Here is a 22,252-nt window from a genome sequence, read left to right on the forward strand (position 1 = left end):
GAAATCCTCAAAGCAGCCAAATACCAGATCAGCCCCTCAAAGGAATCCATCCTCCTCCTCCTCCTCCTCCTGGTGCTGAGTGAACCAACTGAACTGAAAGATGCAGTTCCAGGTCCACAGCAATTCCAGTGCTGCCAGACTCAAGAGAGCAAAAGTCATGAGATTTGGCCCCCAAGTCATGAGATTTTTTAAAAAATCTAATCATGTTTTTAGTCCTTTGACTTTTAACTCCCCTCTACTCCTCTGCCAATGTGTGTGGGTATTTCAGGTTGAAAAGTCAATGTTTAATGCACACAATATGAACATCTCTCCCTGACTGCTCTCCCTGATCTTTTTATTAGATCTCAAGCACACATATATGCTGTAGCAATATGTTCAGAGCCCCCCCAAACATTATAGTTACCCAAAGTCTGAGATGGTTTTAAATGATACACAGCCAGGCTTCTGGAGGCCCTCCTTCCATCCAGCTGACAGGGAGTAAAGGTGTCAGCTCCTTGCCCAAAGAAAAGTTCCCTCAGATTGCTCCAAGGTGTTTACTTTTACTTAATCTTTTATGGCTAACACTCGCAAACTCATAACTCAGAGCAACCCCTAGGGGATTACCATAGTAACCTGTACTGGGTCACCAATTCTCCTAGCTTTAACCAATTACTCATTATCTCTTATCAACAATACATTCCTAATATTTCTAGCCATAATAAACTTATATGTCAGGAGCATCAAATTCAAGGTTGCTGTCCACTTACTCTATTCCATTCTTGTCGTCTGTTAACTCTTTTCCTCTCCTCGCATTCTGATTAGCAAAGCTGCAACTGCAGCAATTTGGCCTGGTCTATGAGAGTTGTCAAGGTTCCTTCCCCACTCTGAACTCTAGGGTACAGATGTGGGGACCTGCATGAAAACCTCCTATTCTGCTGAGCCTTTGCCTTCTCCATCTCCAGTGCATGCTTCCTCTCTTTTTCCTTCTCTTCCATCTCCATCTGTCTGAGTTCTACCCGTCTTTCATGTTCCTTTTGTCTTTCCTCAGCCTCAAATCTGGCTAATTCCAGCTTCTGTTGAACAGTGCAGTCTGTCATCCTAACCTCACTGTTTTTAACTAACTTTACACCTGAGAGTTAGAAAGAAAACAAACAAAAAAAAACTTGTCTTGTAAAATTTTGCTGTGCTGTCCGGATACCTATGTTCTCTGATAGTGATTGTCAGCCTACAGAAAAATCCTTTAAAAAAAACCCTAACACCTTTGTCTCCAGGTAAATAGGCAGAAACCCCCTCTAGTTGCTCTTAGGAAAAAAAACTTCTTCAGGTCTGTGAACACTTATGAATTTCCCTGCAGGAGGTTAACTACCCTGCCTTTAGGTCGAGAAAACTCCAGCTCACAAAAGACAATTCCCTTTTGTCTCTGCTCTGGCCCCAAAGCAGAGAAAAAAAAACCTCTAATTGCTTTTAGCTTAAAAGCTGCTTTCCAGCAGCCCAAAGGAAAAAAAATATTTCCTTTTAAAATCTGTGCTTCTGGTTCACAAAATCTCAAATTGATCTCAAAATGATTTCAAGTTAATTCCACCGCTCTGCCACCATGTCAAGGTTCCTTCCCCACTCTGAACTCTAGGGTACAGATGTGCGGACCTGCATGAAAACCTCCTAAGCTTATTTTTACCAGCTTAGGTTAAAACTTCCCCAAGGTACAAACTATTTTCCTTTTTCCCTTGGACTTTATTGCTGCCACCACCAAGCGTCTAACAGATATATAACCAGGAAAGAGCCCGCTTGGAAACGTCTTTCCCCCCAAAATCCTCCCCAAACCTTACACCCCCTTTCCTGGGGAAGGCTTGATAAAAATCCACACCAATTTACATAGGTGAACACAGACCCAAACCCTTGGATCTTAAGAACAATGAAAAAAGCAATCCGGTTCTTAAAAGAAGAATTTTAATAGAAGAAAAAGTAAAAGAATCAGCTCTGTAAAATCAGGATGGTAAATACCTTACAGGGCAATTAGATTAAAATCATAGAGAATCCCTCTAGGCAAAACCTCAAGTTACAAAAAGACACAAAAACAGGAATATCCATTCCATTCAGCACAGCTTATTTTCTCAGCCATTTAAACAAACAGAATCTAACGCATATTGAGCTAGATTACTTACTAAGTTCTAAGACTCCATTCCTGTTCTGTTCCCGGCAAAAGCATCACACAGACAGATAGAGAAAGACTTTGTTTCTCCCTCCCTCCAGCTTTTGAAAGTATCTTGTCTCCTCATTGGTCATTTTGGTCAGGTGCCAGCGAGGTTATCCTAGCTTCTTAACCCTTTACAGGTGAAAGGATTTTTCCTCTGGCCAGGAGGGATTTTAAAGGTGTTTACCCTTCCCTTTATATTTATGACAAGAGTCCTGACAATTATTTCTAGCTATGTGGTGTTCTGCTTTTAATTAATGGTGGCTAAATACACCCAAATGTCTGTGGTTTAGTTTGGTCAAGTTCTGGGGTTACACTCATGGCTTGAATGCTAGCTGCAGTTGCAGCATCTGAGTAAATAGTTCTCTTAATAAAGAGTTAGTTTTACAAGCATGGAGTCCTTTTATGTTATTCCCCATCATGCCATACATGAAATTGGGTATGTTATGGTGCATAACAGAGAGGGAATCTGAAGAGCTAATATTTCTAATGTAAAAAATCAGCAGGAAAAGATGTTTTTTTTAAAAAGTCAATAGCAGTTTTTATACATAGGAGAGGAATAGTAAAGCGTGGGTGGGAAGGGAAGAAATGTTAGCTGAAGTGCACATTTAATTTCTATATCTAAAAATAGAATAATTTAAATCATAAAATATTAACGTTAACTGATGTGCTAGGATGATGTGGGCTGTAGGTGTTTGTGGTGGTCTGGCCTTCCTTTCTGCCACCAACAGCTGGCTTGTTTAGAAGCGCAAACCAGTTTATGTAATTCAAAGTGACAAACCAGACAAACTCTCAGGCCAGATCAGTACAGGATGTTTGTTATACTACAGCTTTACTAACAACCTACCCATAAGTTTTAAAAATAACCAAAGAACAGTAACAATAGTGATATGAGTATGTAGCTGTGAGTCCTTTGCTTTCTGTGTACTGCACCGTTTTATTAAGAACTGCTGAAACAGACATTTTGAGAGGTAGAGTTGCTATATACAGCTTGTTAGAACGCACACACTGTGCTCTTTAAGGGAGACTTTCTAGCTGCTCTCTCTTCTTTTTCTTTCTTCCTTGTAGGGTATCTGCTTGCTTTTATGTAGTAAAGATGTGGACGGGCTCTAAAACCATAAGGCAAGAGAAGTGAAGCAGCAAGGAATAGGGATCCTGATAAAAGCCCAGAGAAGTCAATGGGAGTCTTTCCAATTCATTTACTTCAGTGGGCTTTGGATCAGGCCCTAAGAGAAGAAAGGAGAAAAGTGAAAGGCCAGATTTTCAAATGTGTTTAAGCCCTAAAGATGCAGATAGCACCTTATGGAATTTTCCGAAGTACCTAAACAGGTTAGACACCCAACCACCATTGAAATCAAGATACTGCAACAATGAAGGCCATGGGAGTTTTGTAATTTAGGCTCCAATTTAGTAAAGCACTTAACTGTTTAAACTTAACTTTAAACACAGTCTTAAATTTCATTGTAAGCAATGCAAAGATTCCCCTTGACTTCACTGTGCTATCTGGACAGAGATGAATTTAAGAATGTACGTAAGTGCTTTGCTGAATTGAGGGTCTAACTTTACCACCTGTTCTCTGGATAATATTGATAACCCTGAAAGATATAGAGGAACTTGTCAGAGACATAAATGAGACTCTGGTAAGGGTTCTGAATTCTCTCTCTCTCCCACCTCTGACCCCCTAAACCGCTGTTCCAGTTGGAGCAAACAGTAGCAGGTGGTTAAAAAAATGGTAAGATCTTAGAAATTCCACAAAGGAGTTCAGAATAAAAACCTTAACTCCAAAATTAAATATCAAATCTCCCCTTAAATACTCCAGAGCACTAGGTCTTGTGGAGGACACTGTGTTAAGCAACTCTAGAGATTCTAGCCCACACCATTTAAAAAATATTTCAAAAACTAAAAAACCAACAAACAAACCGAAAAAAAAAACCCAAACAAACAAACAACAAAATCCCTTAAGAATGTGAGAAACATTAGTGTTGTAAATTCCATGGGTAAAATCCTGGCCCCACTGAAGTCAATGGAAATTCACTTCACTGGGGCTTAGGATTCACCTCAAAGCTCTGAAACATCTTGATTCCTATGAAAATGTGTACACATGCAAAAAACCAGTAACTCCTTGTGGCCAGAGATTGTGAGTGAGAAATGTCAGGCAGACAGGTTTTGATCTGAGGAATTCAGAAGGGAGCTCCAAATATCATGCATACAGGACAGCTAATTAATTAAAGGTTTAACTTTGTTTTTATAAAAGGGAACACAGCAGAAACCTTATATCTTAACATTTTGGCTTTGTGGGGTTCTTTGTTTGGGAGCTGTATACTCCTTTAATAACTTGCAAATGTGTGAAATTAAAAATTAAACAAGACTAGCTAGAATCTATGAAGCCACATACAAAAGATGTATTATAGCTTCCTTCCTTTGGAAAGACTGACCCTTCTGTAGAGCTATTGCAGCAAGTGTGGTGGCGGGGGAGGGAGATGTAGGGTAAATACATCCCTTAACACCACGAAACCAGCTTGCTTTCAAACTGTCCCTCTCACTATTAGTTTGTATTTTTCCATAAAGGTCTTTAGCCTAGAAGCAGAAATATCAATGTACCTTTATTTTCCATGTAATGTGTATGCACAGCTACATAACATTTCTTGGAATCAGATCTATGTTCAAACATCTGGATTTGAAAAGGTCTAGCCTGTGTGGCTATGGTTACAGTCGTCTTGGCTACAGTCATCTTGGTGTAAATCATGTTGGGTCGGAGAGGTAAATGCTTTAAGATTGAAGAGGAGAGACTCTCCTCAAAATATATTGCCTCAAAACAAAACAAGAAGCTTTGGGCCAAATCTGAGAACTGGGCCCTTTAGAGTGTTCCAAAACTTAACAGGCTACTTTTAAAGCTTACTTTTTGATTAACAGTGTTAGTTATAATCATTCTAATTTTGCCATGATCCAATGAGAAATATTTTTAGCAAACATATTTGTCACCCCAGGGATGCTCCAGAATAAAAGCATTTGTTTTAAAAAGTAATTGTTTCCATCCATCCCTCATTGTTGAGGAGAGAACCTTCATTATACCTGGTTCACTTTCTCAAGTCTTCAAAACCAGGAAGACTAGAAACATGGGACCGACTATAATGTTGCCCTGCACCTTGTGTGGGTCACTTACACCAGTGCAAAGTACACGCAGAACGCTAGTGTGACATTTCACTCCATATTCTTTATGAAAATATGCTTATGATATGAATAGGACATAACTGAGATGTACTTTATGCAATATGGATCTTGTAAGGTATTATTGGAAAGGTTATGATTTACTGAATGTGATTATCCAATTTGTATGCCTGTATCATTTCTGTATCTGAAGTTAGGAATATTAATTATGTATCTGTATTTCAAATGTGTTACTTTGGGTGTCACCCCCAACCAGCACTTCAGGTACAACAATGGAAAAGCCAGACAGGGCTAATGGGCCATTAGCAGAGACAATGGACTGTGAAAGAGCTTAGTCTTCCTGTGGATGCTGGAGAAGGCTTTTGATAGCATTAACAGGACCAGCCTATGGCGCATTCTGCAGGCATATGGAATCCCTTTCCATATAACCAACACCATTAAAAGCTTTATTTCAACTTTACATGCAGTGTTGATCACAGTGTGCTCAGTTTTGAAGTCAAAACAGGAGTACGACAGGGGTGTGTCATGTCTACAATCCTCTTCATCATTGCCATCGACTAGGTAACGCGGCGTATTGCAGAAGACATGCCAAGAGGCATTAAATGGACACTCTTCTCATCTCTTGAAAACCTGGACTTTGCAGATGATCGCTCTCCTATCATATACCCAACACCATATACAAGAAAAAACAACTCAACTCAATACATTCAGCCAGCAAATTGGACTGAAAATCAACATCAATAAGACAGATATCATGACCTTTAATATTGCCTCACCATCACCAGTACAGATAAAGGATTATGTTCTCACTAAGGTAGAAACATTCACATACTTGGGCAGCACCATAACCAGGATGGTGGAACAAGCCAGGACATCCAGAACAAAATCAATAAAGCCAGGAACACCTTCAGGAGCTTAAATACAGGCTGGAAATCATCAAAATACAACACCAAACCCAAACTCAAGATTTATCAGAGCTGTGTACTTTCAACACTACTTTATAGTGCAGAATGCTGGGGAATGAGAAAGTATGACATGTCCCTGTCTTAATTCCATACAACCTGCCTCAGAAAATTCATCCTTATCTTTTGGCCCAGAACAATTTCAAACCAAGATCTATTGACACAGTGCAGCCAAGAGGATCTGAGCACCATCATTGCCAGGAGGCGTTCGAAATGGATCGGTCATGTGCTTCGGATAGAAACTGATTCTATCACCAGAGTAGCAATAAAATGGACACCTGAAGGCAAGTGAAAATGAGGCCACCCAAAAACAACACTGCGAAGAGCTGTGGAAGCCAAGCTGAAAAACCTGGGGCACAACTGGGGAACCATTGAAAGACCTGCCAACAACAGACAGGAGTGGAGGAGCTTCGTCACTGCCCTAAATGCCAAAGACGTAATAGGAACATAGAATCATAGACTTTAAGGTCAGAAGGGACCATCATGATCATCTAGTCTGACCTGCACAACACAGGCCACAGAATCTCACCCACCCACTCCTGTAATAAACCCCTAACCTATGTCTGAGCTATTGAAGTCCTCAAATCATGGTTTAAAGACTGCAAGGTGCAGAGAATCCTCCAGCAAGTGCCCCATGCTACAGAGAAAGGCGAAAAACCTCCAGGGCCTCTGCCAATCTGCCCTAGAGGAAAATTCCTTCCCGACCCCAGATATGGCCATCAGCTAAACCCTGAGCATATGGGCAAGACTCACTAGCCAGACACCCAGGAAAGAATTCTCTGTAGTAACGCAGATCCCACCCCATCTAACATCCCATCACAGGCCATTGGGCATATTTACTGCTAATAATCAAAGATCATTTAATTGCCAAAATTAGGCTATCCCATCATACCATCTCCTCCATAAACTTATCAAGCTTAGTCTTGAAGATGATGATAATCAACTCTTACAAATGGGTATTACTGGCTTGGACTAACCAACAGAGCAAAGGGATGGGAGTGGTATGTAAGCTATTTCAGCTTGGCTGGCAGGTGTGGGGGATGTTGGCACATCTGGCTGATCAAACCTAGAGAAAAAATCAAATCTCCCAAAGCAGAGTTGAGGAAGTGGTACTTGCTGGTTAGTTTTGATTTGGGGTGAGGTAGGGTGTGTGCGTGAATGCATGTATATATAAAAGGGGGACAGACACTATCGACGGCCCTGTTACTTAATTTAAATGCCAATTTCACAATGGAGTCAATTTTATTCCCATGTTTTCACCCTCTCCAGAATTCCATTGAAAAATGATGGCCAAAACTTGAACTGTTCTTACCTTAGCATGAAGCAAATGGCTACTGTCAACTGTGTGTTTCTAAGGACTTGTCTACACTTGAAATGCTGCAGCAGTTCAGCAGCATATCTGCACTGCTGTAGGCCAGGTGGACACTGCACACTTACTGTGGTATAACTACGTAGCTCGGGGGGGTGAAAAATATAGTTATACTGACCTTAACCCCCCATGTAGACCGCACTATGGGGGTAGCTCTCTTGCTGACATAGCTATTGCCTCTCAAGGAGGTAGAGTTATTCAACCGATGGGAGAGCTCTCTCCTGTTGGCTTAGAGCATCTTTACACAGAAGCAAAGACTTCCCTGGGACTGACAACAGCATAATACCTCTATAGTTGCTACATTCAGCCTTGTAGCCTTTTTTGAACAGAGTCAGAATAATTCCCTTCTTCCAATCATCAGGAATGATACTGGTATGTCAGATTGTCTGGAAAAGCTTATGCAGTCATGGTACAATAATACTCTAACCTGTCTTCAGCAACTTAGTCAAATCCATTCAGCCCTTTGCTTTCAACAAACGTCTCTCAGAATTGCCACCTCATTTTTTTTCTTAGTTCCAACTGCTGTAAACATCTCTTCACTGATCCACGGTTGATGTTTGAAGGGCTGAGGCCAGAGCACCAAGCTGGCAGCAGTCAGTACGGTGAGCAGAGGAAGTGAGACTTCAGTCTGTAATGTTTCAGTGGCCTTACACAGGTCAGAACAGAAAGCTATCTGATAGCTTGGATGTAATACGAGCTGTCAAGTTTCCTTCCCCACTCTGAACTCTAGGGTACAGATGTGGGGACCTGCATGAAAACCTCCTAAGCTTACTTTTACCAGCTTAGGTTAAAACTTCCCCAAGGTACAAATTAATTTTACCCTTTGCCCTTGGTACTTCCACTGCCACCACCAAACTTTAACTGGGTTTACTGGGAAAACGTAGTTTGGACACGTCTTTCCCCCCAAAATCCTCCCAACCCTTGCACCCCACTTCCTGGGGAAGGTTTGGTAAAAATCCTCACCAATTTGCATAGGTGACCACAGACCCAAACCCTGGGATCTTAGAACAATGAAAAAGCATTCAGTTTTCCTACAAGAAGACTTTTAATAGAAGTAAAGGAATCACCTCTGTAAAATCAGGATGGTAGATACCTTACAGGGTAATTAGATTCAAAACATAGAGAATCCCTCTAGGCAAAACCTTAAGTTACAAAAAAGACACACAGACAGGAATAGTCATTCTATTCAGCACAGTTCTTTTCTCAGCCATTTAAAGAAATCATAATCTAACACATACCTAGCTAGGTTACTTACTAAAAGTTCTAAGACTCCATTCCTGTTCTATCCCCGGCAAAAACAGCATACAGACAGACACAGACCCTTTGTTTCTCTCCCTCCTCCCAGCTTTTGAAAGTATCTTGTCTCCTCATTGGTCATTTTGGTCAGGTGCCAGCAAGGTTACCTATAGCTTCTTAACCCTTTACAGGTGAGAGGATTTTTCGTCTGGCCAGGAGGGATTTTAAAGGGGTTTACCCTTCCCTTTATATTTATGACACGAGCTTTTGGTTGAATTGCACTAATTTTGGCCCATTCACTGTCTGCCTTCGAAGGTGAAGAAGCAGTTTTGTCAGTAGAAGTTGATGGGCAGTGTCAAGTGGAGCACCTCTGTGAAGGCGTACATCAGTGACCATTGACCACCAATGATTGTTAATGAGGACATGATCAGTAACAGTCACAGTGAAACCATCTGGGCTGTACCAGGTCAGTTTGTGAAACCTTGGATGACAGAAGAGCAAGTCAATGGTCACCCTGTCATTGGCAGCTGCAAATTCCAACAATCACTGTCTGTGCCTGTTCTTCTGCCCAATACCAAACTTCCTGAGAGTACTCACCCAGGTGTCATTATCTTTTTCTTCCTGAACATTAAAGTCACTCAGGATCATGATAACATCTCTCATGATGACATATCTTCTTGGAGTTTCATTGAAGAATAACTGCAGTTGCTGGTAAAAATCATCTCCAGCCACATCATTGGCCTTGTACCATATACTGTGATGGTGGTAAAATGTCCAGAGCTGGTAAGGAGTCAGATGCTGCTAAGTCACTCATTAATCACTTACCAACCTGCAGTGCCCATCGGTCATTGTGGGAAAGTACAATAGCCACCCCTTGCTGGAGAAACCAATCGGGGCAGCCTGACAACAAAAATGTATAGTGTTCAACATTCTTTTCCCTGGCCATCACACTTCAGATAAAATGCAGATATCAACATTCAGGCTTTTCAACTGCTTGACAAGGAAGATGGCTTTACCTGTTTCAGACAGTGTTTGAATGATCCTGGCACAAATTTTACATTTGCCCCTAACGTATAGCATACCGGAATGGCACTTTTGCAAGGTTTCATTGGTAATTTTTGCCTCAGTGGCAGAGAAACTCTTGGCTGTTTCATCTACAAGGACAATCAACTAGATCATCACAGGTGGTCAGCTTCAGTATAAACACCCTCATGATGTGAACATACCAATCCTTCTTGTTAGTGTTCTTTCAAAGCGCACTGAAGTCAGTGGAAGAGTTCTGTTGGCTTCAATGGGCTTTGGATCAGGTCTTTACTGCTTTCCTTGCCTTTTTCTTTCCTGCCTGCATTACTGCCCCCCTTCAGTTTCTGAACCCAGTAACATTCACCCTTACTCACCATCCTCTTCTCAGTTAGTCCCTCCCTCCAGTCTCCCTGCAAGAGTCTTTCTTCCATTTATAACATTTACACTTCAGCCTTCTTGCCCACATTCATGAGAGATTATGAGAAAAATGTCTTTGCTGGGTAGCTCTTTGCTGACATAATTTGGCATGAGCAGTCAGCAAACAGCACTGTGGTTTTAGCAAACTTTAATGCTTTGGCCACTATGTGAATGTCACTGCAGGAAGTGGAGAAAACTTCTGTATCTGATCACACTCTTTCCTGTCACTGCCTGTGAAATGTGCCTGGTATTGCTTTTTAATACAAACCAATTTCAATTGTACAAAGACCAGGCTGTGACATTGGGTGATGTCAGGGGAGTGAAACTGGTATAAAACTGGAGTGATTGCAGTGGGGAATCAGGCCCAGAGATTTTAACAATCTGAATAAAAATCCCATCTATTTTCAACTGCCCTTTCATGGTGCCTGCCCAAGTTCCCCTCCCAACTGGCTGTGATGTCAGAATCTGATGAGTTCTCCCATCTCATAAACTATTTCAGTATTTTCCATTCACTTTGCACTCACTTTGTTTTGGGGAAAATGACTATGGATGGTGCCAGGCCATGGGGAATCAGGCCCATAGAGTCAGAAGTCAGTGTTCTATATTGGTGTGTTAATGCTCAGAAGCGTATGGTCTCTCCAGCCCTTCAGGAGTCTTGTGTCAGCTCTGTCTTTAAATGGGGGCAGGGGAGGGTTTGTTGAATAGCATCCAAGACTCTAAGGTAGAGTCCACACCACCAGATAGGAATACCTACCCACACCCTCTCTCTCCTTTTCACTAGGATTTAGCCCCTTACCCCCTGCTTAGCAAGTGCAGTTCACTTGAGGATAACCTCCTCAGTCAGGGCAGGCTAAGCACAGTTCTGCTGCCCTTTGCTCAGACAATAAGGACAACAATATAATCATTTCCCCTGCATTCAAATTTAATAATTTTATTAAGATAATGTTGAAAGAAAAAGAAAACGGTACAGAGTTCAAGCATAGAAGTTTCTGGTTATCAGGGAATAAGGTTCAGATTATCAAGGGGTGGGAAACTCAGTTTAGGAGCTGGTGGCGTAAGGAATACATAATCTGCAATCTCCCCGATTGGGGGGTAAAAGTTTAACCGGTCAAAGTACAGACATTGAGATGTGGGGGTATGTTGTTCATATAATGGCTATGTTCAGGTGTGGAGTATAATGAGCGGATACGATGATAGGGATGGATCTACCCTCATTTGGTGGGATTTAATGTTCAGTGAGTTTATGGTTCCAGTTCATACGGTCCAGTGGAAAAAGCCTCTCAGTCCCTTTCCCACAGTGGATGCACGATGTCGTACCGGCTCACACCTCCTGGTACTGTCGGTGGCCGGTGATGTGTTCAATGTAGATGTCCCTGGACCATTGGATGGTGTCCGAGACCATGAGGCGCCGCATGAGCCATGCGTAGCGTCGACCGATCCCACAGGTCCGCAGCACACACTCGTTGCAGGGGTCCCAAGCGCCCAAGGCTCTGACGATCAGGGCATCCATCTGCACCTCATAGCCCTTCCCTCTCAGGGTGTCGGCCAGAGGGGCGTATTTTTCTACCTTACGAGCCCAGGCTTCTCGGAAGGCCGGGGTCCTGTTCTCGAAGGAGACCGTGATGTCGAAGAGGATGATCTTTTTCTGGGCCTCGTCGGTGACTACCACGTCGGGTCGCAGTGGGCTGTCAGTACCGGGGATGGCGCCGTTCATGGCGATCTCCCCCAGATGCGGTGCGATGGCTTTCACTAGGCGGTTCTGGATGGCATTGTGGCGCAGCTGCCAGGCTCTGGAGTGGGGCTTGCAGCTGCACAGGACGTGGGGCAGGGTCTCGGAGTAGCTGCACTTCCTGCAACGCTTGTCTCGGTTCCCGTGGTGGACTGCTCCGTTGAGCAGGACGCAGTTGTGCCGGGCACGGTGGATGAACCGCCAGTCGGCGAAACGGGTGAAGCCACCCCTGACGAGGAAGTGGTTGCTGGCTTCCCACTTGCTGGTCAGTTCGAAGGCTTTACCCTAGTCCGGTTTACGCTTCAGGGTTTCCATGTACAGCGAGTGGATGGCTGCCTTCAGGGTCCTCTCCAGCATGCCCCTGGTGCTTGGAGTGACGATGGTGTTGTCCTCAGACCTGATCTGTGGCACCAGGACTCCCAGCTCCTGGCGCTCCTCGCACCACTCTCAGCGGCAGCCGATGTGCTTCCCCAAGCGACGCGTGGCATTGCGAGCGCGGGACCACAGTGAAGCGATGTCACGCCCGTCCAGTCCGAATTCGCCATCCAGGAAACCGCTCAGGAAGCTGGCGGTGTCTTGGCTGGAGGGGGCTCTGCCAACCCTCTTCTTTGTTGCGTCATGGAGGGCGTTTGCTGCGATGTTCCTTACCATGGTGTCGGAACACGTCAGCAGGCGGAAGGCGTTGGTGATCATGGCAATGTCACACAGGTCACCCATGCGGTGGACATTGGCACCGCCATGCCTGTGGGCGATATAGACCAGCTCGTTGCTGGCTCTCTGGGGAAGGAACAGCCACTTCTTCACCAGCTGCCGGACGATCTTGTCTGCCTTGTTGAGGGGCACCTTTGCCTGATTTGTAACCCAACACCAGCCAAAATGGATCACTTTAGCAACACAGCTCTGTCTGCTGGATAGCTAGGCAGAGTAGGTGTGTTTATGTAAATACAAGTATCAGGGTGTAGCCGTGTAAGTCTGTAACCACAAAAACAACAAGGAGTCTGGTGGCACCTTAAAGACTAACAGATTTATTTGAGCATAAGCTTTTGTGGGTAAAAACCTCACTTCTTCAGATGCATGGAGTGTAAATACAGTCTGCTCCTGAAGTCTTTTCCCCTCCCCAGGTCATCATTAGCTGTCAGGGGAGAGCTCGTTCAGACCCTGTTACATATAAATCGGAACCCCTTGGTCCCTAAAGAGAGTGGGTGTTATGTGTTCTGGAGACCTGTTTCATGGGGAGGCGGCTGCCTCATGATCCCTACAGATTCAGAGCTACATTTTCCAAAGGCCTGAGCTTTTAATTCAAGTCTTGGGTCCTGAAGAAACAGGCATAAGGGGAAAGTACAAGCTGAGCATCATGACTACAAAGTGTGACTGGAGTGCAAGTCATCAGCTTTGGCCCAACATAGTGCCTGTGGGGAAGGGCAGGGAGGATGCCACACTGGCATTTCTAAGGGGTCCTCCTGGTTTCAATTGTTCTACTGCGCTTCAAATTGTACCTGTAACTGCCTGACCAGGTGACCGCCCCGACTCCCCCACACCACCCTACCCAGCTGCTGTGCAATTATTCATTTCACCAGCCGTGGTACATGAACCAGCCAGAGACAAAGAGCAGTCACTCAGAACCTGGTCATTGCTGCTGAACACAGCACCAGCAACATCTTCAGAGCTCACTCCTGAGCCAACCCAACCCCAGGCAGGAGGGGAAAGGGAACAGAAACAGGAAGAAAAGACTCACAAGACCCTCACAAAACACACAAGGCTCTGAGTTGCTACAGAGAATTCTTTCCCAGGTGTCTGGCTGGTGGGTCTCACCCACATGCTTAGGGTCTAACTGATCACCATATTTGGGGTCAGGAAGGAATTTTCCACCTGATCAGATTGGCAGAGACGTGGAGAAGGGGTTTCACCTTCCTCTGCACCATGCGGCATGGGTCATGTGCTGGTTTGAACTAGAGTAAATGGTAGATTTTCTGTAACTTGAGGTCTTTACATCATGATTTGAGGATGTCAGGAACTCAGCCAGAGGTTATGGGCCTATTGCAGGAGTGGGTGGGTGAGGTTCTGTGGCCTGTGATGTGCAGGAGGTCAGACTAGATGGTTATGATGGTCCCATCTAGCTTTAAAGTCTGAGACCCAGAAATGGAGCAGAGTCCAACTGAACACCCAGCAGGAGTCACAGGATATGGGGCCACTGGGATAATCCAGCAAGAATATCCCTGTTTGGACTTTCCTGGAGCCATGTACAAGTATACACACACACACACACACACACTTGGCATACCTGTTGGACAACAGCCATATCCATATGCAGGATGTGACAGGGAACATGTGGCATATGAACAAGGATATTGCTGGGATCAATCTCCCACCCCTGCTGCTGCCATATGCATAGAACCGTCCAGGAGGGCCGGTCCCAGGACATGGAATCAGTAGCATAGGTGTCCATACCACAAAGGTGCAGGTATAACCCTGAGAGTGTATGTTCCCAGTGCACAGGGCCCAATCCTTCCCCCACCCCCTCCCCATCGCACCAGTGGCCATAACTGCAGTTTGGGATTTCATATCCTGTGGCACAGTTTTGGCCTCTCTTGGAGTCAGACTGGGGATGACTCAGGAAATTTCAACCCTCATGCAAATTTCATCCCTGCCTGGGAAGAACATTCATTCTGACTGGCTGCCTTCCCCACAGTTTAACTCAGGCTATTGTATTGTGCCTGACGCACTTCCTGCTGTGACTCTAGGGGAAGGTCAGAGATATGCACAGTAGGAACAAGGCAACATATTTATGAAATCATCTTTTTGGCCCCAATTTAGCAAAGAACTCAAGCACTTGTGAACTATCGTATCCCTTTTCAGCAAAACTCTTCAGCACATCCTTCATTTTAAGCAGATGCATAATCCTATGGAGATTCAATGAGACTATTCACATGCTTGCTAGTGTGAACTCAGCCTGAGGAGGTGAATAGTGAATTAAACTAGCCATGACTGTGGCTGGTAGGAGGCACCTATGATCCCGAAGCGAGGCAGTAGTCACAAGGAAATGATCATAGCCAATCTGCTGTGTAGTTTCCCCTAGAAGTTCTCAAAAGACCTGCCCCTGCTCCCTTCCTGTATGTACTTGCCGTCTGTAGTTGCCTGGCAGTAAAGCTCATACTCTAGGGACCTAGAGATGGAGGATGAGGCTGGTTGTGGTTACACAATCCCACAATTCAAAGAAAGGAAACAAAGCTCCTACACAGGTAGGATTAAGACACGTGTGTGTTTGATATAAAATACAGATATGGAGCTTATTTCCTGTGCTGTCTCTCTCCTCTCTTATCTTTCTCTGCACAGAATCAGACTTTCCACTCTGGGTAGGAGATACAAGTGACAGCAAGATTTGGCTCTATCTTAATAAAAGTTTGGTTTAGTGTTACTAGATGCCGTTGCATTAGAAGCCACAGGTGAGGCACTCCGCTGTCTAATTCTGATCTCACCAGCATAATCCAGGAGTAATTTCACTGAAGCCAGTCTAGATACACTGCTGCAAGTGAGATTACTGTCGGATGTCAAATCTCAAGCTGCTGAATATGAAATTCAAAGGGAAATATAGATCCTAGTGGAAATAGCTTTGTTTTTTTTAATAGACTTCTAGGGGACAAGTTCAATTTCAAGTGTAAAGAATATATTTCTGTGCAGCACCAGTATTATCTAAACTATTCTTGGTGTTTGCTTCTATACCTTGGATCTGTATAAAGTTGAGAGAGAAGACATAGGTTCAGATCCTCAAAGGTATTTAGGTGCCTAACTCCAACTAAAAGCAATGGGAGACAGGCACCTAAATACATTTGGAGATCTGGGCCATACAGCCTAATAAGAGCCTGATCCTCATCTGATATAAATCAATGTAGCTTCAATGTCAGCTCCACTAACTTACACCAGCTGAAGATCTGGCATAGTGAATTAATCCTCACAGCACTCCCGGAAAGCAGAAAATATTAAATGATTTGCCCAAGGTCATACATGAAGCCTGTGGCAGCAACATGAATAGAATTCCCATCTCCCAAACCCCTGTCCAACATCTTAGCTACAAGATCATCCTTCTTCTCCGGTCAGTTATCCCCTAACTTTTTTCTCAAAGTGGTATGTGATCTTGAACTTCCACCTTGGCAGTTCATCAGAGTAGGGAAGAAAAGTGCTAGTCTTCTCACGCTGCAAAAGAACATAGTTTCTTACAAGACAGTACCGTACTTCCAGTGGACCTGGGCAGAAAGGCACATAATTTAACATCTTCTTTGAAGGACGCCACCCCAACCCACAATCTGCTTGTTGCTTAACAAAAAATTTACTCTGTCTTCTCTGAACAGCAGCACCTCTAACAATGTATCAGGGTTCAAAAGGGACCTTTTAGCCTGGCTTGTAGACTCCTTTTTACCTATGGGCACCTCTCACCTCTATTCAGATCTAAACTACCCAGCTACTGACACTTATTGGAACAGAGCTAACGTACAGCAGCTTCTCTCTGCTGAAACCAAACTCTTTCATTTCTTATTGCCAGGTCCCTGCTCTCAGCAGCCAGGCTGGTGCATTGGTGCTCTAATTCTAGGGACTAAGGCACTGCTGCAAGGAGTTGCAATCGTCTTAGCTCTGCAAGGTGAGTGACACTGCCCAAATGGCACAGTCAATAAGTGTGAGTTCTGTACTGTATTGCCATTGGCATTTGGAGTTTGTGATGGGCAATTTCAGATGAGTGATTAATCTGATATCACTTTGACCTGAGGTTGAGAAGGGTGAAGGGCAACTCCGAAAGGTGTATTCGTTCTATGAGCCTGATTCTCCTCTCCCATACCTTGCTGTAAATCAGGAGTAAGTCCAGTGAAGTCAGTGGAGTTTCACAGGTATAGTGAGAAGAATCATATTGTCAATATCTAGTTTTTCCCCAGTGACCATACTCTGCATAATGAAATGGTGCAGACCTAGCCTGTCCCTTCCAGGCCTCATCTACCAACCTTTTATCTGTCTACTTATAAGAACATAGGACTGGATGGGACCTCCTGGGTCATCGAGTCCAGTCCCCTTGCTATCACAGGCAATGCATGCTCCCATTACAGTAGTACACAGGTGCCTCACCAACAATAATGAATGAATCCTCACCACCACCTGTCAGGTAAGGGAAGTATCATTACCCCTATTTTACAGACAGAGAATATAAACACCTCATCTGAAGTCACAATGGAAGGCTGAGGGAGAGCTGGGAACCTAGATCTCTTACGTCCTAGCCCAGTGCCTTAGCTGCAAAACCATCTTTCCCCTCATTTTATGTAACCAAAGTCCCTATTAACCATCAATTTATCTCCTTTTTTGTGTGTAAGCCTTGAGGGAGTGTTGTGAAAAGGCTGTGAAGACAGAGGCGTCACTAAGGCATAACACAAACCACACTTCAGTGGAAGATACCCATGGAGCTCACTCCTTGGTACTGAGCAGACTGAAAGAGAATCTGTGTGGAAATAAACAGGGTGAGGAGATAAATTATTTCTGCAAGAAGATGTTTGTTTGTCATATCTCTGGGTCCCATCATGCTCCAGTTGAAGTTAATAGCAAGACTCCCTTTGATTTCAGTGGGAGCAGGGGCAGGCAACGTAGTAGAAGGCTGCTCACTATGCGGAAGGTATGCTTACACTGCCCCGGGAGCAGTGTAATCCTAATATTCAGCCTACGGCCACATCCACATTGTAAATTAAGGGAGAGCACAAAACTGATCAAATGCAGGTTTCTACTAGTGGTGAACCCGAACAAGCAGTAATTTCTATGAATCTGGCAAGGAAAAGTCCCTTATGTGCATATATTACAGTGGTGTGCATTTATTTTTATTTTAAAAGGGTAAATGGTACCTACATTTGATGCAGTTCTCAAATGCCTGGAAAAGCTGCCAGTCTACTGTGGGCCTTGGTGTTCCAGGGGCTGAACGCCTCTGGTCTTTCAAGTATGTAGCTTTATTGAGTCAGACCAGTGAAAGGCAATACAATACTAAGAGGTCTTTTTGCAGGTAAAATCAGACCCACAAAAATTGTGCCTGCATTTTTTTGTGCCCATAGTTAGCTGAGCACAAAAATCCAAATAAAAATGTAGTTGCAGCTCAGTTATTTATGCCTCTAAATTGTTGGATTTGCCACCGTAGTTGTGGGTGCAAAAACTTAGGTGCATTTTTTCTGGGCACTACAAAACCGGAAAGCTGTCCTTTAATACCAAGGTATAAGGCAAGTTTCATTCAAGGATCTCAAAGGGTTTAACAAATATTACCTAAGCCTCACGACACCTCTACAAGACAGCATAAGTATTGTTATAATAATTTTACAGATGGGTAAACGAAGTCATAGATCGATAGGCTCAAATTTCAAGACTCTCCACTAATTTTGGGAGCCCAACTTGAGACATTGTTGACCTGAATTTCAGAGGTTCTAAGTAGCCACAACTCCATCTGAAGTGAATGTGTGCTGTGGATACTCAGCACCTCTGAAAAGCAGCCCCTAAAAGCCTCAGGCTGGGCACCCGAAGTGTTGAAAATGAGGGCCTAGGTGACTTCCCCAAGGTTATAGCAAGTTACGAGCAGAGTTCAGATCAGCATCTAGTTATCCTGATGCTCAGTTTCCTTTCTTAACTATAGAACAGCAAAGCTTTGTATTGTTTGTGTGAAAAGCCTATAATATTGAGAATTTTCACAGGTATAAACTTTAAAAAATGTACTGATGTAAAGAATCGTAAAAGGACCAAAAATATACGAATGCCCTTGCAGGAGCAGAGTGTGAGCTCTGCCCCCCTGAGTGGCTGCTGCACAGCGGAAGGTGTTACTACTTCTCAGAGGAGAAGAAAATCTGGCAGGCCAGCATTGATTATTGTGCAGCCAGGAAATCCAGCCTCCTGATTTTTGAAAGTGAGGCAGAAATGGTGAGTATTGAAGCATTGCCCTATTCTTCAAAGAGGAGCAAAACAGACACCACACTCCTGGATTTCAGCAAGAGACTTGCATATTCAGGTTATCATCTCACCCACAGGGATTTTTCAGTACCCAATATGAAGATGCTAGTTTTCACTGGATTGGATTAAATTTCAAAGAAGGAGGATGGACGTGGCTTGATGACCCCAAATTACAAGGATACAGGTCAGTGTTGTTTTTCTTCTTGAAGTTAAATTAGTTCTAAAGCAATTGGTTTGCCCAGCCCTAGTGCACAATTTGCTGCTCCCATTGCGTCATTCCCTTTACCCAGATACCTCAGCCTAAGAAGGCTCTTGAGTGCTGAGGCAGGCTGAGCTTCATATATGTTTGCTTGAAAAGTACCAAAATCCTACAGAGCTGCTACTCACTTTTCCCTGGTCACGTTGTGTATCTCAGGTAGAAAGAGCACTACATGCCCTCCATTAGCCTTTTGATACATCCTTTTTGGTCAGTGTTAGCCTCTGATTCAAACTAAACCCTACTGATTTTTCCCACTCCACATTGCTGCCTCCCTCAGATTTCCCCTCACTCTCACACTCACTTTCCCATCCCCCCACTAATGCCTCCCCACACTTACACTTACCCCATTTACCGTCTGCCACTGACCAGCTGCCTTCTAACTCTTTTCTCATGACTGCAACACTCACTCACTCACTCACAGTATTGCCAACCCCAAATGTTCAAAAATCATGAGTTAGACTCACCAAATATCACGAGATTGGCTTTAAAATCATGAGATTATGTACAAATAATAGATGTGGTGTTCTTTTTATTTGCCTTCTGCTTTTTGAGCCTGCAGGGTGCTCTGGAGTCACATTTTGAAGCTTTCTTCGGAGCCCTCTTTTACCATTACCCCTGCCGTTTTCTGCTTCTTTCCGGTACTCAACTTCACAGTTCACATACCCAGCTACAATCCCACTCTCCCACTGTCTCTATTCTCTTCTTCTCTGTAAAGCATTTCTTAGTAAAACATTAAATCTCTCTCTCACTTTTCCTCTTTTCTGTAAAATCTGTTCATGCTTTATTTGAAGGATGTGGTATAACTGTGTATGTATTGAGCTGCAGCTAACATAACAAAGTGGTGAGCAGGCATGACAAGATTATAGGAAACTGGGTTACAACAGCTCAGACAAACTTCTGGCGCTTTAGTAGGAGCAAGGGTTGGTTTGTGGGCAGAGGTATCACCAGTGTGTGTTGCAGGAAAGCAGAAGAAGCCTTAATACTCGTGGTGGGAAATGTTCCTGGTCTTGCTGGTCCTTGCTGAGAGCAAATGGAGACTTTCAAGGGGCACTGTTGTATCTTAAACTCTGTTTTGACTGACCTTTGCTAAAGCAATCCTAGGCACTTACCTTGCTCCAGGCTGTGTTTCTGTGATGTGCTCACTCTGGCTGAAACTTCCTTGTTTCCTCTGCAATTGGCAGCAGCTTCTTTCCAGCCTGAAGGAATGAAAATGTCAGTGTTTGGTCAAAATATGATTGGTTTTGATTTTTCATTGAAAACTCAAAATTTTGTGTGTGTGTGTTTGGGGTGGGATTCTGTCCAGCTTTAGTCAGTAGGCACCCATCAAGCCTCGGTTGCAACCCCTGTTGCTTACTATTTGCATTCCTGGTATCCATTTAGATATGGGGAGATGTGCTCTAACTATACCAAAACACTAAATCAAAACCTATCTCAAAACTTTACTGCTTCCTTCAACCAGCTTAAAAGTTAGGTAAAGATGGTCCAAAATCAGAACTCTGTATCCAAACACACCTGAGCTTTGACGGTTTGGAGAAAATGGAACTCAGATCTGAAAATTCCCGATTTTGGGTTTGGTCTTGTAAATCCAAAAGCATAATGGGGCCTCCTCAACCCATTTCAGAAGTTATTAGCTCACCTTTGAGATTTTTCCCCCCAGTTTTACCATGAAAGACAGAAAAGGTGGAGGGGGCTGTGCTGCTTTCAAGAAGCAGGAGATTCATGCGGATAGCTGTCATTCATCATACAAGTGGATCTGTAAGAAACAGGCAACTCTGCTGGATTTCTGAAACACTGCAGGAGGACTAGCTGCATACGCAAGCCTTGTCACACTATATGTTCAAATGGATTGCTTCCCAATAGAGGGCACTTGTGACATTCTGTACTCCAAAGCAACATCCTAGTACCCCATGTTCACCATGGTGATATAATTATAAGTTTTGTACAAAGTATGCCTTGTAAGGTATCATTCTAAAAGTCTTGATGTGTTAAACATTTATATCCTGTTGGATTATATGTGCTGTCATCTAGGAATTTAATGAACTTTTCTTTCAGGAAGTGCTTGATGAGAGAAGAAAAGGAGTACTTGTGGCACCTTAGAGACTAACAAATTTATTTGAGCATAAGCTTTCATGAGCTACAGCTCACTTCATTGGATGCAATTTGTTAGTCTCTAAGGTGCCACAAGTACTCCTTTTCTTTTTGCGAATACAGACTAACATGGCTGCTACTCTGAAACTTGATGAGAAGAAAGTACATGTAGAGGAAGGAATAAAGCCTGAATGTTGCACTGTCTTGGCTCTCTCTCTTTGTATGCTGGACCACTGAATGCTGAGTCATTAATGAACTGGTTCCTTTATGTCCACATACCACATGGCTAGTAACCACTGCAGTTGTGTGCCACCCTTGCCAGTGGCCTAGGCTGGCACATATCTGTAACCCACTTACCACAGTTTTATTCAGTGCAGATGGGACCCTAATTGTTCCTGTTTAACCCAGTTCCTGTTCTTCCTCCCAGTTCTCTGTGCAACAGAACATCCCAGAGTGCACTGTGCTCCAGCTACTTTCTTCCAGTGCTTCTCAAACTTTTTTTTTCACAGACCACTTGAAAATTTCTAAGGGTCTCAGTGGACCACTTAATGATCTTTCCAAATGTTGTTTGTACTGTTAGCTAACTATTGTAAAGCTCTTTGGATAAAAGCGCTATAATAAAAAAAACCTTAATAATAATTAATGTTTTTTTGTTCTACAAATAAAAGCACACAACTCATATTTTAATATCAGTAGTTTTACCTTTCTAATGCAATGGATGTGCCCTCTCTCCCCCGCCGCGGCAGCCCCTGAGCTGAAGCTGGGAAGCGGGGGGGCGGGAGGGGGGTCTCTCCCCCGCCACAGCAGCCACAGAGCTGAGGCTAGGAAAGGAGGACCATTTCTCCCCACCAGCCACAGCCCTGGAGCTGGGGAAAGT

The 22,252-nt window shown here is 43.7% G+C and overlaps 1 protein-coding gene across 4 annotated transcripts; it reads left to right on the plus strand.

Moving 5' to 3' along the window:
- The first annotated feature begins 15,166 nt into the window (after window positions 1-15,166).
- Window positions 15,167-21,959, plus strand: LOC119567312 (killer cell lectin-like receptor subfamily F member 1). Of its 4 annotated transcripts, none has more exons than XM_037912040.2 (6): window positions 15,167-15,313; window positions 16,612-16,707; window positions 17,426-17,569; window positions 18,847-18,998; window positions 19,106-19,212; window positions 20,945-21,959. In XM_037912040.2, exons 1-6 carry the CDS (start codon window positions 15,244-15,246, stop codon window positions 21,072-21,074), a joined length of 699 nt encoding a protein of 232 aa, XP_037767968.1. In that variant the 5' UTR covers window positions 15,167-15,243; the 3' UTR covers window positions 21,075-21,959. The 4 variants fall into 4 exon arrangements, 3 of the variants coding, with proteins under 3 accessions (XP_037767968.1, XP_043404622.1, XP_037767976.1); XM_043548687.1 differs by having other exon boundaries at window positions 21,499-21,959; XR_006291537.1 differs by having other exon boundaries at window positions 18,847-19,212; window positions 21,499-21,959.
- The last annotated feature ends 293 nt before the right edge of the window (window positions 21,960-22,252 follow it).

This window comes from Chelonia mydas, chromosome 1, assembly GCF_015237465.2.
Source record: "Chelonia mydas isolate rCheMyd1 chromosome 1, rCheMyd1.pri.v2, whole genome shotgun sequence".
Taxonomy (NCBI): Eukaryota; Metazoa; Chordata; order Testudines; family Cheloniidae; genus Chelonia; species Chelonia mydas.

Coding starts and splice junctions, on each gene's coding strand:
- LOC119567312 (XM_037912040.2), top strand. CDS start 15,244: ATGGAGGATGAGGCTGGTTGTGGTTACACAATCCCACAATTCAAAGAA. Junction 17,570..18,846: donor TCTGTGTGGAAATAAACAGG/GTGAGGAGATAA, acceptor ATGCCCTTGCAG/GAGCAGAGTGTGAGCTCTGC. Junction 18,999..19,105: donor TTGAAAGTGAGGCAGAAATG/GTGAGTATTGAA, acceptor TCTCACCCACAG/GGATTTTTCAGTACCCAATA.